The sequence below is a fragment of the Stylophora pistillata genome, chromosome 3 (assembly GCF_964205215.1).
Source record: "Stylophora pistillata chromosome 3, jaStyPist1.2, whole genome shotgun sequence".
NCBI classification, from domain to species: Eukaryota; Metazoa; Cnidaria; class Anthozoa; order Scleractinia; family Pocilloporidae; genus Stylophora; species Stylophora pistillata.
In genome coordinates this window covers 17,277,501-17,292,500 of record NC_142521.1, presented here as the reverse complement: position 1 = coordinate 17,292,500, position 15,000 = coordinate 17,277,501, and the positions used below count along the sequence as shown (strand labels likewise).

The 15,000-nt window shown below is 39.5% G+C and overlaps 4 protein-coding genes and 1 long non-coding RNA gene across 6 annotated transcripts in view; 2 read left to right on the top strand and 3 right to left on the bottom strand.

Moving 5' to 3' along the window:
* The window catches only part of LOC148734796 (uncharacterized), an 18,473-nt gene that overhangs the window by 1,826 nt on the left and 1,647 nt on the right, over positions 1 to 15,000 (bottom strand). Inside the window, exon 2 of the mRNA XM_088752830.1 lies at positions 1 to 668. This exon is cut by the window's left edge and continues 1,826 nt beyond it. Within this exon, the coding sequence (XP_088608956.1) occupies positions 1 to 668 (668 nt within the window). The remainder of the gene's footprint in view (positions 669 to 15,000) is intronic.
* On the top strand, positions 1,219 to 3,002 carry LOC148734800 (uncharacterized). Its single transcript, XM_088755469.1, has 2 exons — positions 1,219 to 1,418; positions 1,735 to 3,002. Exons 1-2 carry the CDS (start codon positions 1,245 to 1,247, stop codon positions 2,815 to 2,817), a joined length of 1,257 nt encoding a protein of 418 aa, XP_088611595.1. The 5' UTR covers positions 1,219 to 1,244; the 3' UTR covers positions 2,818 to 3,002.
* Positions 3,181 to 5,014, bottom strand: LOC148734799 (uncharacterized). The gene is made up of 2 exons (XM_088755468.1): positions 4,893 to 5,014; positions 3,181 to 4,438 (listed from the first exon to the last, which is right to left on the bottom strand). Exons 1-2 carry the CDS (start codon positions 5,012 to 5,014, stop codon positions 3,181 to 3,183), a joined length of 1,380 nt encoding a protein of 459 aa, XP_088611594.1.
* On the top strand, positions 5,627 to 7,880 carry LOC148734798 (uncharacterized). Its single transcript, XR_015999446.1, has 2 exons — positions 5,627 to 6,728; positions 7,456 to 7,880. It is a non-coding gene; the product is annotated as an uncharacterized LOC148734798 (long non-coding RNA).
* The window catches only part of LOC148734797 (uncharacterized), a 6,111-nt gene continuing 176 nt past the window's right edge, over positions 9,066 to 15,000 (bottom strand). The window contains exons 2-4 of one of the 2 annotated variants that reach the window (XM_088755465.1): positions 12,581 to 12,627; positions 10,003 to 11,887; positions 9,066 to 9,649 (exon numbers count right to left, since the gene is read on the bottom strand). In XM_088755465.1, coding sequence (XP_088611591.1) covers positions 9,266 to 9,649; positions 10,003 to 11,887; positions 12,581 to 12,627 — 2,316 coding nt within the window. In that variant the 3' untranslated portion in view covers positions 9,066 to 9,265. Of the gene's footprint in view, positions 9,650 to 10,002; positions 12,893 to 15,000 lie in introns of those variants that run through there. The other variant, XM_088755463.1, reaches the window with a different exon arrangement.

The following is a 15,000-nucleotide window of genomic DNA, read 5'->3' as shown; positions in this document are numbered from 1 at the left end:
TTTCACTGTTCTTAGTACTTATCCTAACATCGTTCAGATGGGAATAATTGTGTTTTCTTTTTTGACTACCATTATTTACAAATACAGCATTTGTATTCTCTTTAGTGGGTGAACTTTGTTTATCACTGTTACGTTCACAGCTTTGATTCTTTTTACCAGCCCTTCTGTTATTTCTGTAATAATTCATGTAAGAATTCCATTTGCTTTTTTTTTCATTGCTCTTAGTGGTTATTCTAACATCATTCAGATTGGAATAATTATTGTGTTTTCTTTTTCCAGTACTATTGTGTACTTGTTCAGGAAGAACATTTTGTTCTGTAAAATTGAAATCACTATTGTGACTTCTGTAAGGGTGCTCATTTCCTGAGTAAGAGCTATTTGGTATTGTTGATACATAATGCACTTCGTTTACATGACCTATATATATTGTTCTTGGTTGCTGTGATGATGAATGGCGTGGCTCTATTAAAGTTGCCTGTCCAAAATTTATGTGAGATTCTACAATATAAATTTGTATATTAAGTGATTCTGCAACTGCTTGTACAATTAATGCATCACACCATGTACCTTGCATTGACATATTTGTCAAGTAACCATTCCATGAGTTCTGAGTGTTGCTTTCAATGAAACGTTCAGGGTTATCCCTGAGGTATTGGACAGCAGCTTGTCTGATGTGAAAGTGATGACTGGGATTACCATACAATTGATGTGATACGGCTTTAAAAAAGCAGTCACCTGCACCACCCACATCTAAAGCTATCAATCCCAACTGTCCTAATCGAAAGTTAAGCAATGTTGAGGAATCCACTGACAAATTGGTCTGATTGTTCACATTCTGTTCGGGACCTGGATTTAATTCAACGTCACCTGATCTCAAAAGATTCATCCTTGATACGCAATATGTTTTAGCCGGGCAAGTTGATTTTTTAATTTTACCTGAACAACAGCTACTAGTTTGCTTTCTTTTTTTTGACTTTTTTGTTGCCAGTCTTTTAAAATTGACTAAGGAAGTAATAAAAGCGTTGCATTTTTGTAAATACCGTATATACCACAATTTATAGTGAGTAACCAAGTCATACAATCTTGAAGATTTAGGGGTACATTTCTTAAAAATAAACTTTAGCTTGCTTCTAGCTTTTCTCTTTTTCATATAATAGAGTTCTAAAGCCGTGACGTCACGTTACCATGGTGCTAAAAAACTCAGTTCCAAACAAAGGCCCAAAACGTGACCGACGCCATGCAAAATGTCGGCCCTCTCTATCTCGTCGCTCATTTCTTTCTTCGGAGAAGAGCAGAAGTCAATTACGAAGGGTGAAAACCACTACAAATCAGGCCATGTGGAGTCATTTAATTATAGTCAGGGTATTTTACGAGGAGAAGTGCACGCAAGCATGCGAAACAAAGTCTACAAAGTCACGGTGAGTGGAAATGGTTCCAGAATACTCACTGCAGATGCGGCTTGTCATTTAAGCTTATTTGTTGCTTTGAAATGCTTCTCAGTGAGATTTTTAAGTTAATAGCAGTTCTTTTCCATGATAATTTAATCGTGGAATAACTAGACGCGCAAACTTTAGCGTTGATCCACTTTGTTGTTAAGGTCGTTCGATGTATATCGATGTGTTAGTTCAATCGAGGCATGGAACTGTTCGTTCGTTTGGAGTCTTCATGTATTTAGAAGTCTTTGACAGTTGCTTTTCATGTCCTCACGCGTCTTTTTTTTTTCCGATTTGCTAGGTTTACTTAGATAGCGAGAATGCTATAAGACCAAGTGAGTGCGAGTGTCCAAGGGGGAAGTTTAAGTGCAGCCACGCGGCTACACTTTTCATTCACGGCATCTACAACGTCAGCCGGACAGATGTTGAATGCAATTGGAAGAAACGCAAAGCAAATACACCGCTCTCTTGGCAATCCGTCGAAGAAATGTTTCCTCCCACAAAACAGTATTGCTGCTTATCAAGAAACCCTACTCAATCTGATCGGTCTTCCCTTTACAGAGACCTACAGGAGTATGGAAGATTTACTGGCCTTTGTTGGCTTATGAGCCCTGAACCAGCTACTGTTAGTAACCTTCCCATACCGACAATAGAGGATATCATTTACTCGGAAGAATTTCTTAAATTACAAGGATCACAGCAACAAATTGATTGCCTAGTAAGACAGGCAAAGATTCCTGATGAGTACATCTTAAAAATAAGTGACATTACCATTGGACAGAGAAACAACCCAACTTGGCATTTAGCTAGAAGGGGCAGATTAACAGCAAGTAACTTTGGTTGCGTTTTGAAGGCCAAACGGGTGACCCAGTCTCTCTTGAAGGGCCTTCTTGGAGAATACGATTTGTCTGGAGTTAAGGCTGTACAATGGGGTGTGAACAATGAACAGGAAGCACTCAAAGCATTCACTATGTTGACAGGGAAAACCGTCCAGGAAACTGGTATTTGGTTGGATGCTTCTGGAATCCTTGGGGCCTCTCCGGATGGAATTGTAGATGATGAAACCGTCCTAGAAGCTAAGTGTCCTTACACTGAAAGGAACCTAACAATTGAAGAAGCCATTGCTACTTCACCAACATTTTGCTTAAAAAAAGCACAGGATGGAAATGGATATGTGTTAAAGAAGGACCATGTCTATTGGGACCAGGTACAGGGTGAAATCTTTTTTACACAGCGAAAGTTTTGCTACTTTGTTGTTTGGACTTCTAAGGACGTGGCTGTTGTCAAAATAGAGCAAGATGAAACCTGGGATGCAAATATTCCAGTCTTGAAAGAATTCTATTTTAAACACATTTTTCCCAAGATAGTGGAAGGTGCATTGTAATTTTATTTCCTTAAACAGACATGCGTGCAAGGCTTTTCACCTGAGAGTATTGGTTGTACTGTCTCTGGCTGTAACTTTTCTCGAGCAATGTCAGTGTCACCAGCAAAGATTTGGTAAATGTATTGGACTATTGGGCCAAATTTTAAAGAGATAAACATAAGATTGTAAATTTGAGTAACAAAGAGTGCAGGTTGTGTTGATCTTTATTATTTCTACTAAATGTCTTAGAAAATATAATAGCATTCTGACTTTGTTTATATATTAACATAATTGAAAAAAGTTATTCGATTGACTCAGTTCTATCATATGATGACCATTATATTTGTTTACTGATAACAGCCAAACATCCTTTTTGTACTCAGATCACTCAAACTCTGCCCCCTCACACCCCTCTTTGATAAGTGGAAATTGTAAATTTACCAGTGCAGCACATAACTGAAAAATAACATCAGCATAACATCTTAAATAATATGGGATGAAAGTTAAAATTTTGAAATCCTTTAACCTTGCATTTGCCCTCTCTACATGGATCCTTGCTCTGGCAATGGATTTTGTTTTCCTTGCTTCGCTTTCAGTGAAAACACCATTATTCAAAAAAGGTGGAATGTTAAGAGAAACATTATTGGGCAAGATGTCTTGGATAAGAAAGCCTTTGTCGGCCAAAACCATATCCCCTGGAACAAGATGGTTCAACAGACCTGACTGTTGTACTATGGCTTTATCAGAAATGGACCCAGGGTACAATTTGCTAACAAAAGTTATTACTGCATTTGGTGCAACCCCGACAATTACTTTAAATGAGTTCATACCCCTGTAGCTTGAATAAGTGGCATTTTGCAAACTCATTAACCCCGGGGCTGCGATCTCCACATCGGTACAATCAATGACAATTCTACAAGAAGTAAACTCTGAAAAAGAAGATGGTGCACATAACACATTTTTTTGCCTGGACGGAATGGTTGTCATGATGTCATGAAATAATATGGAATGCAAAACATGGACAAAAGTGGTGACAATATTAGCTATTGTTGCAACACTGCAACTGAAAAGCTGGGCAAGGTGCAAGTTGGTATAATTTTGTCTTAGTTTCATTAAAGTAATGAAAATCTGGTCCTCAAAATTAATGGACTCTACTTTCCAACCAGAATAATAAACAATAAAATCTTTGAATCTCAAGGCATGAAGTACTACAATGTTAAAAACTTCTTTTGTTGGAAGCCCTGTTTCCATTCTAAGAACCTCTACACTCAATCCAGAAGCTGAGTAGTGTTTTTGTGTGTAGCTTTCTTTTTCTTGCAGGTCCTGAAGTTCCTCCCTGGCTTGATTTAATTCTGCCTCCAGTATTATCTCATTTGTTGTCTTGTTGCAACTTTCTTGTTTGGTATCATCAGTGTCATTATTAGTGGACTGCTGCTCAGATGTTGTGATTGCCTCAGCCACCATTTCCTGCACCGTCTTCTGTTTAGCTGTTACTTTTCTCTTTTTCTTTGGTGGTCCTCCTTCACCAGGAAATATCTTATCTCGATTTCTTTCGTAAATTGTGGGCCCATTTAATTTATCTCCATCCACAAAATGACAACTGCACACTCTAGAATGCTTGCTTGGTTCTCTGTCTTTCCTCCTATTTCAAAGAAACAGATAACAGAACTTAATCCTAAACACTTGTAAAGATTTAAATTGCTCAAAATTCGTTTCAAACTTTCAGCTAACTCCTGAAGTCCAGAAGCTCTTAAAAATATATTAAATAAATCAGTAAGCCATATGCATTTCATAGCACAAACAACATTGAAATATATGACTCAGTATGGGCACCGAGAAATTTTAAGTTTTGAAAGTAAGCACATGTTAGCACAGTGGCGTTCAGACAAACACATATTCTTTCAGCACAGTTGTATTCGAGGTTTTTCAAAATTTAAAATGTAATGAAAAGCAAATACACAAAAACCTACTCAGTACCCACAAACTTGACACTACATGCGCTTGTTCATCGGTGGAAATCGCACACTCGCAAAAAAATGGCAAATGTTAAGATGTTCTTTTGAGCAAAGCGCTAATTACAAGTGCCGTTTACAAACCTTATCAGACGGATCCATCGCTCGTATTCGTCTTTTTCCTTTTTATCGCTTGGAAATGCAAAGAACTTGCAAGTGTGGCTTTCTGATGAATGACTGCATGTCGGAGCAAAGCAGTACACCATTGTGCTGTTGTGTTCGTTCCGATAAATTTCTTCCGACAAAAAGCGATAATTTTCAAATAGTATTTGACATTTTGACCCTGTGTTCTTCTTCTTGACCTCTTTTGTAATATAACACAAGGTTAATAAACGTTTTAATTATAAGACAAAGCAGAGACAAGCACTACGTGACCCACGCGCAAGAGATTGTCCGAGTTGTTTAGAACTGACTTTTTCAGCGCCATGGCAACGTGACGTCACACTTTAGAACTCTATTTAGGACCTTTTTCACAGGTATTCTAGATGGCTCTCGGTCTCTATGTCGTTTTACTTGTTTAACGAACTTGGAATTTTTCCGAGGGGAATGTTTGTGGAATTCTTTCGATGGCGGTACATCAACAATGGAAGCTCCCACAACAAATCTTACATCTGTTTTTAAAGATCTGTTAGAAACTATCCTTAGATAACAAATATCATGAATTGTACTTCTACACTTCCCTTGTAGGTTAAAAATTGCAACAGCTTTCGCAAATGTCTGGCCAGTGAAAGGTATTTTCACTTTAGGGGCGATTTCATTTCCCAAACAGCGGGTTAAACAGGGCATATTTCCCTCAGTGGGCTTTATAATCGTAGTCACTAAAACATGGAACGACCTACAACCACCTACAACCACCTAAAACCACCTAAAACCACCTAAAACCATCTACAACAACCTACAACCACCTCAAAAAAATTCAACAACCACCTACAACCACCTCAAAAACATCTACAACCACTCGCAAACAATCTAAAACCATCTAAAACAAGGTATAAATGTCTGAAATAAGGCGAGACGACATGTCACGTACATGAAATACGAGAATCGAACAAAACATCCACTCCTCCCCCCCAAAAATATCTTACTCTCCCTGGTCCCTTGTAACCATTGGCTTAAGTCACGAAATGAAATACGAGATCATGCTAAGTACAATAGAAGAATAATTAAAGAACTTTACAAAATGAACTATCAAGTCACAAAAAATAATAAAATAAAATAAAAAACTCGTAGTCGAAAGACTTACTTGATTTAGCTTTTTCTACCCTGGGTACCAGTGAGACGTTTTGGTTCACGTTTCATTTGTTTACATAATAGCACAAGGTAGGGTTTCTCTCTCTCTCGGAGTGTGCCTCACTGCTGTTTTGTTCTGAGGTGGCGGATTACATTCCTAAGGACAAGTTAATTTTCTTAGCATCTGTTTATCATCCACCAAATATGTTTGTACATTCCCGGTGACTCCTTTAGATTAACCCTAATGTCTTTCACACCCGTTTCCTGTTTCATCACGCAAGGCTAAACTCCCCGGCGTCACGACAAAGGAAACGGAGACTAGTAGGTGTAATCATTGTTAAAAATGTTATTGAAATAAAATCTATAATGCAATTGATTCAGAAGAAAACAGGGTAAGACGAGCCGAAATTAATAAAAATGATTTGAAAAATTTTAAAAGTGAATGATTGTATTTAAAGTAATTTACCTGGATTTTTATATACCTTTATTATGTTTTGGAAGCCAACTCTTCTTGGGAGTGATGGGATATGCCCGCTTCTTGTTTTCGCTTTGCTCGTTGTAAATACGTCCCCACCATACTATCTTGGAGCCTGGCACAGTCTAGAGTAGCTGGTGCTTTACGAGCTAAAACGGAACGAAAAATTTGGATCACATATTCGGGTCTGCCCTCCCCGCCAAGGGCCGTCACTGGTAAGAACGTTTTGATTCATTTTGCTGAAAAGAATCATCAAATATCACTATATAATGTTTTCTAATTCGTGCAACTGTAAACGGGTTAATAGTTGTATAAAATCAGGCTCTACAAATGAGACACGTGGATTCTGCGAGAGACTACATCTTGGTTCACCCTAAACAATGGGGAGGGGGGGGGGGGAGGCTAGGACTAAAAAAAAAAAAAGGCTAGTAGAGAAAAGTGTGGGCCGGGGTTGGAGGCTAAGATTGGAAAGTAGAAGAGACTGGTTAAAACGATGTACCATGGTTTGCTTGTGTTTCCGGAAACTTTGAATCCCAAAACTAAAGTTTAAAACTTTATATACAGTCATAATAGTCATCTTGAATTCTATATGTGTAGTGTAACCGCACTGTCTTTTCGAATTCCCCACTCCTGCGAATAGCGAATATGGAAACTCTGACGAATCCAGAAAAAGATTCGTCTAGTTGAAACGTCTGGAAAGCGATCAGGGAAAGTTGGTCGGCAGGCATTCTTGAAGAAAAGGGTATTTGTAATGCAGAAAAGACGCTAAGTTCATCAATGTAAATCAAATTTTATTTGTTAAAAGATGATGCTGATGTTACATATGCCGGGCCCCGCTTTCCGCCGATTAGCGCGAAGGCAGGGTTATATTTTGACTGGGGTTTCTTTTCCTCTTGTTAAAAAGCATTTTCTCTGATAATTTTCTTTATTATTTTTTTTCAGAGCATGCAGTCAAATTGTATTAAAAAACGAATTATACTGAAAGTGCTTTTAAGGCTCTCATATACGATTTCAATTTAATTTGCACTAACCCTGGGTTACCTTAACCGTGCTTCGATCAACCTGGCCTTGAAAGTCAGTAGAGTTATATCCATAAACCTTTTAATTGCGATGTCAAAAGTACATTGCAATATCTGCTTTACGCTGCAGTGCTAAGTGTATGAAATCCGCTACCTCGACATACACATCCATCTTAAATAAGGCCTGTTTCAAATGTCGTGCTAATTCCGTTCTAAGCTAGCTCGACTTCAGCACAAATGTTAAAATTCAGTCTTTGCAACCTAGATTCAAGTTCCAATTTCTTTCTTTTTGAACTGTAACCGACATATATTTCTAAATACATGTATGACTAAATGTGTTTTCTTAAACCTTTGTCAACTTTCATTCAAGTTGCTATAGTTCTTAGTTGCTATAATTCCTAATTTTTTAATTGTAATACCCATGTAATTTTCGAATCAAGAATGGAAATCTAATGCATTTTCATAAACCCAGTATTTACTAAAAGTGTTTGCAACTTTTTTGACATGTCGCAATTTCTTTGAACTGTAACCAACAAATATTTACAAATTATTCCTCAAGCCGAATGGGCTCTGAGCCAATAGCCCATTCGGCCTTCGGCAACTTTTATGCAAGTCGCAATTTCCTTAATTTTGAACTGTAACAACAAAAAAAATTCCATTCACTTTTCTGGAAGGGAAACTTGATCTACAACTTGATCCTATGCCGACCAATTTAGTAGTCGGCATGTCCGATACGCTTCTCCCTATCATCACTAAGGCCGTGAATTCCTCGCTCTCCTTGGGACACTATTAATGTAATGCGCATTCGATCATATCTTTTTTGCATGTTAGACTGCGCAATATAAGTAATAAACATTATTATTATTATTATGGGCAGAAATTGAGGACAGCATGGCCGCTAAGCATGCGCATTACGGATCCTAATGACCTTTACAAATGTCTGACTCTAATAAGGATTTGTATGGCGAGAGAGAAATTCTTAATAATTACAATGAACTGAAAAGGATTTTCACACCAGCGAACGTCGCTATGTTATTGTGGCAGAATGAGGCTACTTTGTGCGTAGTTTTGAGGTCCTTACTCTCGTTTCCTCGGCAAATTACGCCAGCGCCATGTATCTCGCCATACAAACACTGTATATCAGCTAAAATTACCAATATTAAAGACGAGAAAGGTGCGGCCGAAAACCTGCGAAAGTCGCGGTACAAACTTGGGCCTATTATCTTTCATTTTAAACGATTTCTACGGCAGAATGTTGCATCCAAAAATTTCCTCAAGAAGTTAAAGATACAGATGAAATTACGAGCCAATGGCGCCCGAAATTGCCGAAGACATGAACAGTTTTGTCGCTTCTGCAGCACAAAACAAGATTCCGCCGTTTTTGAACATCAAAGTCGGAAAAGCTTACATGAAATATATCATTATACGTGGGAAAACCGCTGTTTTGCATAGATAGCAGCCTCCGATTGTATTTTTTATCTGGCTATGGTGTGATGTCCGTGACAACCCGTGACAGCAAGCGTGACTAGAACGTATGGGTATGCGCAACTCTTTTTTTAACGAAAGAAAGCTTTTGGTGCTTTTACATTGCCTTTAAAGATGTAAAATATACTTTAAAGCTTGATTCTTTACTTTTAACAACAATTTTGACATTTCTGTGCCAATATTTTGAAAGAAATGTAAAACAGGCATGAGCCCGCAAATTTGACCGCTGGCTGTCGGTGATTTCTGCCCTACTTCTCTATAATGAGCCCTTTGGCTTCCAGTACCGCCTGCCCTCCTTCAGGAAGAAATGGAAGGGTACGGGCAGGCACAGTAATAGCAGAAAAAGAAAAGTTTTGATCGTACTCCTTGAGACATTGTTTGAGGTAATGGAAGTAAACATTACCCGAGTATTTGACTACTTTGCCTGTCTTTTCAGTACGTTCTCTAATTCCTACACTTTTCACTATCACCTTGTCTGTCAAATTAAACGCTGTCCTACATTGTTCGCATCGTTGTACAGTCTTGGGGCAAAGTTTGTGGTCGTCCCTGCTCACCAACTGGTATTGTTTTCCAGTAATTCTTTCCGGGTCCAAGAAACCCAGCGCAGGACCTTGCGACGAGCTTTTTGTAACCTACAAGAAAAAAGGTTTCCGTCAATTACATTATTCCATAAAAGGACCTATTGGTTTTCACGACAAGGGCCTGTTTCATCCTACTCGTGATTCCCATAATGACGGGCCGTCTAGGTATCCATTTCATATTATGCTGCAGTGTTACCAAAAAATTGGCGAGAAACACAACACGACCAATATTACGATGACGAAAATAACAAATCAACAAACGAAAAAAAAGCACAAATATACACACAAATAAACTACCTGAAATAGAATGGCTAGATAATTAAAAAAGGGACCGAAAACCAAAATTAAAACTAATAAACATACAATTGAAATTGTTAAAGTAAGGGAAAAAGAGTTACAATTACCTCCCACTGATTATTATTGGCGCCTTTGTAGAGTCGCAAGGGAGTCACCACTTGAGGCTCTGGATCTGTTCTAGTTAGAAATAGCTCCGGCTCTGGAAGATTGCATCTTCGTACTTTCTTTGAAGGAGCTGCCTTGAGACCAGCAGCACTCGGCTTCTTGTAAGTGTTGTAAGATTTGGGTGTGAATTGCCGAAAACTAGACAAATGCTGCGCCTGTCGCTGGGGACCCCATTTATTCCAGGCGACGGGATCGACCAGGAAGTGTTCATATCCAGGAGCAAGGCGATATTTTCCCAAACCTCTTAGGGCCCTTTCCTCATCTGCGTAGAATTCCTTGGTCCAACCTTCCAGTGTTTCGGTCACTTTGGCAACTTCTTTTGGCACTTCGCTCTCCCGCAAGCATTTCTTTTGTAGCTTATGCTTCAATTCAAGCCCGTTGGTATAGAAACGCCCGCCTAGCCGAAGTTCTTGGCGAGCTGAATAAATGAGGCAAGTCTTGAATTTTTCAGAGCGGTGCTTGTCAAACCATTCATAAAAACCTGGGACCAGGCCATCCCAGACGTCCTTCAAGCTCGCTAGCTTTGCTTCATAGTCAGCTGGGTCTTCTGAGTCGGCTAGACCGTTTTCCAGTAGTATCTGTTGTTGACATCCGTAGATGTCAGCCATAATTCTCCTCGGTGTGCTTTCGTTACATCCCATTGTTTTCAGCTTTTGGGCATCTCGTTCTTTCATGTGTTGTGTGCACCACACGTTTTGAGCCTCCTCAAAAATATCTGTCATGCCTTTGGCTATTGCCTTGTCGAAGTCATGACCAACCTTCTTGATTTTAAGTAGTTCTGGCTTGGCAATGGCTAATTCACCTGCAAACCTGCGATAGGTTTCGCGGTCCTTCTTAAAGTGCCAGAAACTAGGGCCCGGAAATTCAGGGTGCTTTCCATTTCGGTGGTTTATCAGGGCCTCGTGACTGAAAGTGGTGTCTGTAAGCCACAAACCATCAACTAGTTCGAAGGTTGTGTCCACTTGCAATATACTGTTCCCAAGTACACAGAATCTGTGTACATCCTCTAGCACATGTTCAGGAATGTTTACACATGAGTATTGTGTTTTCGTAAAGGACACAGTATTTATGCTTGATACGCTCTTAAGGCTCGATATCAACGATTCCGCTTCGCTGTGCTTCTCAGCAGTATCCCGTGTTTCTTCAGATGCTTTCTTGTGGAACTTTCGGTTTTCTATCATTTTTGGTCCTGAGATAGTTTCACTGACAGTTTGACAAACTTGTTTTGACATTGTAGCGTATATGTTATCAATAGACAGTCCTTGGTCTAGATACTCGTCAATCGTCTCAGAAACTACAGGATCTTTCCGGAAATAGGCTGATACCGTAGGTTTCATGGCGTTACCATGGCGCTGTAAGATAAACTCTTTAGTTCCACCTGCCCACTTATACATGACCAAATACCAAGGCTTTGGTTCTCGTTCATTGACTGCTTTAACTGTGACAAAAGTCCTTGAAAATGACGGGTTGGCTTTGTTCGTTTTGTAATGTCTTGTAAGTTCATAAACCTCCTCCGGCGGAACATAATCCTTTTTGTAGCCTTTCGCTGCTTTTCTATTGGCAAAGAACAACCCATTTTCCAAATGGACTGTACGAGACCCGGAAGTACTGCTGTATTGGTAGTAGCGCTTTGCATTTCCTTTGGAAAGGTATGCTCCGTTATCATCTGCTTCTGCAGAAGCTATGGGTATCACCCTCTGATCGAGAGTAAAAATCTTATCCTCCCTTATAGCAGAGGGCTTGTGTTTCAAATCTAATTCTTCCGGGTTTTCAAGTAGGATGTTTAGGATAGTACAATGGTCCATATCTTCTGTTGTTTTTAAGCTTCTGAAAAAAACAATAAGTTTCTGTTTGAATAACCTAGTTTTGATAAGTGGTAATTTATTACACACCGAGGACCCCATTTTTGAGACTCATGTATAGATGAGGGTTTTATGGATACTAAGTGACTGACGAATGATGATTAAAAAAGATTGAATAAAGAAATGAAACAGTAAATAAAGACATGAATGAATGAATGAATGAACAAAATGAATAGAAAATCTCATGGGATATGATTGGAAAAAGCAATAACCAATGCTATGCGTTCTTTTGCTGAGGGGGTAGCTCGAGCAGAAACGCCATTCGCGTACCCGAACGAAACGCCTGTCGTCTAGGCTACTTACAGGAGATATCTAATGGACAGTCCAAAGAAAACGGGAGTGAGTAGTTCCGTTTCATTATATTTTTAAAACAAACGTTCCTAACACGTTCGTGATTATCCACTTTCACAGTCATAGTCACAGTCCTATTTATATAGATACATATTTATTTTCTGGAAACGACAGTGGAGACGAGGAGCATCCCCGTCGAGGCATTCTGCCTAAAGAACTCAGTCCGGTTCTTATTACCCAGTCTTTAGCCCGCATTTCATATACCTAGTGCCAGTTTTATATCCAGTCCAAAGTTTTATACCAAGTTCGTGCTTTATACTGACCCGGTTTTGGCTTACTGTAACAACAAGGTCAAACAGTTACATACTTGTCTTTATCCATTAACAGAGGCATGTTTTCTGTATCTTCTTCCATCTATGTATAAAATGAAATATAAGGAACTGTAATAATTATATTAGTCGCGGAAACGTTGCTTTCACTCGGTGGGCGTAACTTTGTACAACTAAATAAGAGGCTATGAAAAAGAAAGTCAGTTTTTCCGATTTAATGAATATTTGGTCAAAAATGTCGTTACCAACAGTACCACCCGTCTTAAGTTTACATTTAAGAGGCGAGTTCAAAATCAAACTTTATGGAAAAAGTCTGATGATGTTTTAGGGGATCTAAGTGGGTTATAAACTTCGGAAGCGCCCGTCAAAGACTTAAATAGGCTCCGTTTCCGCCGTCTCCAGGTCTGGTCTTTGATCCTCCTCCTCCCGGGGGGAGGGGGGGGATGAGTGTGGGCTCATTTTCCCGAACAGCGGCTGGTAATTGACGCCTAACTTCGACCCCGCTTCTCCCACTTTGGTTTGCATGGGTTCCCTGTGTAGTAGCCTCATCCATCGATAGCAGCTTCCGGAAAGAAAACAAATTGCCTCCTTCATTTTCGGGTTTTAAATCTCAAAAGAAGTCTCCATGAATCCAGTTATGATGGTTCTCAGAAACAGGCAATAATGGTCAGTCGTTAAACAAATCAGCAAGTGTCAAGTGTTCATCTTTGGCTGCTCGAAGCGTTCTCCTGATTTCAAAACTTAATGGCAGTATGCTTCTTGTAAACGATTATGTGTATATGTAAACATTTGGAGAGTTTGCCAGACACGAGTTCACAAATCTTTGATTGGACATTCTGGGCGCTTTCCATTGAACCCGAAATTCCGGAAATTTTTGTTTACACATCGAAGGTTTGGTCCGAACCGAATATTCGGGATCAGCTCAGGAGGTGGTCCACCTTGATCGGTCTGGTCATTTCGATCCGTGAGACCGAAGTGTCCCTTTCCATTTGGCAAAATTGTTGTCCCAATACCCCTCTCTTTTATCCTGCTTACAAAACGAACAACCAACCAAACGCGCAGTGGCCTAGGTCGGGTCTATTCAACCGGAATGTATCGGGCACGTGGAACTTCCGAAATTTCAAACCGGAATTTTTGTTGAATGGAAGGCGTCCTCTTTCTCTCTCTTCGGGGGAATAACACTCAGTCCCAAACAAGCAAGACGAGTGAATTAACGGCTAGATTATCACTAGCAGAGCGATGGATGATTACAGAATTCGCCGACAATCATATTAGATGTGGTCACACTACGGACTTTTACCAAGGTAAAACCGATTTACCTAGGGCAAATTCATCAAAAATCTTACGAGTTAAATTAATCTCGGGGTTTGTTTTACCTAAGTAAAAAATTCTGGGAAAGTCGCACTACCGCTATCGGCTTCCAAGGTTTTCACGCACAGTTGAATTTTTTGGAGCATAAATTCAAGAGAGCAAGATGCGCAAGGATCTAGCCGATCAAAGAGACGTTTTTTTCTTTTATCTCGCTGTTACTTCTTACGTTAATTCAATGTCTCAAGGTGAAACAGGCGAAGACGTAGACAACCCGTACCCCCCAATTTTTTTCATCGCGTGAGCTATGTCCGGTTCTGTCATCAGGACCTTCGCCGATGAGTGTCTATTGGCTAGCAACCTAGGTATTTCTTTTTCCCAAGCTATCGCTTTGGGGTAGCTGTCAAGGGAAAGTCTATTGTTCTCGAAACATATCCAAGCCCCAGACGATAAAATTTCCCTGAGGTAAGTTACCAAGGGAAAAATCAGTCGCACTTAAAAAATCAATTTCCCCAGGTAAAAAGTCTGAAGTGTGACCACAGCTATTGTGTGCTAACTTATTCCTTGCTCACCGATGTCCTTCCGGGAATAATACAGTTTTAAAAAAGGCTAGAACGCGCGAACGTGAATTGATCAAATCCGTTCATTTGTCAGACTTACTCTCACGCAAATGAAAGGAATTGTATGTAGAAAGTAAAAGAGAAATCGCGAAAAAATAAAACTTCTAATTAATTTTTGTCTTATGGTTTAGAATAAATTATGCTTTCAGATCAAAGCTGCGTAAATCGAATTGAACCAGTGCATAAAACTACGCGTTTCCTGTTTTTTACTCTCACCTATTGTAAGTGTATGGAATATGTGAGAAAATCTTAATTTTGAATGGGTATATTTCAAAAAGCTACGCAACGATCAAGAATACTAACGACAATATACAGAGCGGGGGCAGCTGTAGTGTCAACTATTACTTGTCGAGATATAGTGCATCTTACCGTTAAAACCTTGAATGATTTTAATGTACCAAAGAGGCGGCGGGGATTAGTAGTTTTGACACTCCTGCTAGATGGCAGCCCGTAACGCACAGCGCTCGATCTCGACGATATTACGCGAAAATTGGGGACTGTGAACAGTCTATGTATTAATAGTCTCCGTG

Coding starts and splice junctions, on each gene's coding strand:
- LOC148734800 (XM_088755469.1), top strand. CDS start 1,245: ATGTCGGCCCTCTCTATCTCGTCGCTCATTTCTTTCTTCGGAGAAGAG. Junction 1,419..1,734: donor ACAAAGTCTACAAAGTCACG/GTGAGTGGAAAT, acceptor CCGATTTGCTAG/GTTTACTTAGATAGCGAGAA.
- LOC148734799 (XM_088755468.1), bottom strand. CDS start 5,014: ATGGTGTACTGCTTTGCTCCGACATGCAGTCATTCATCAGAAAGCCAC. Junction 4,439..4,892: donor CGATGGATCCGTCTGATAAG/GTTTGTAAACGG, acceptor TCTTTGAAATAG/GAGGAAAGACAGAGAACCAA.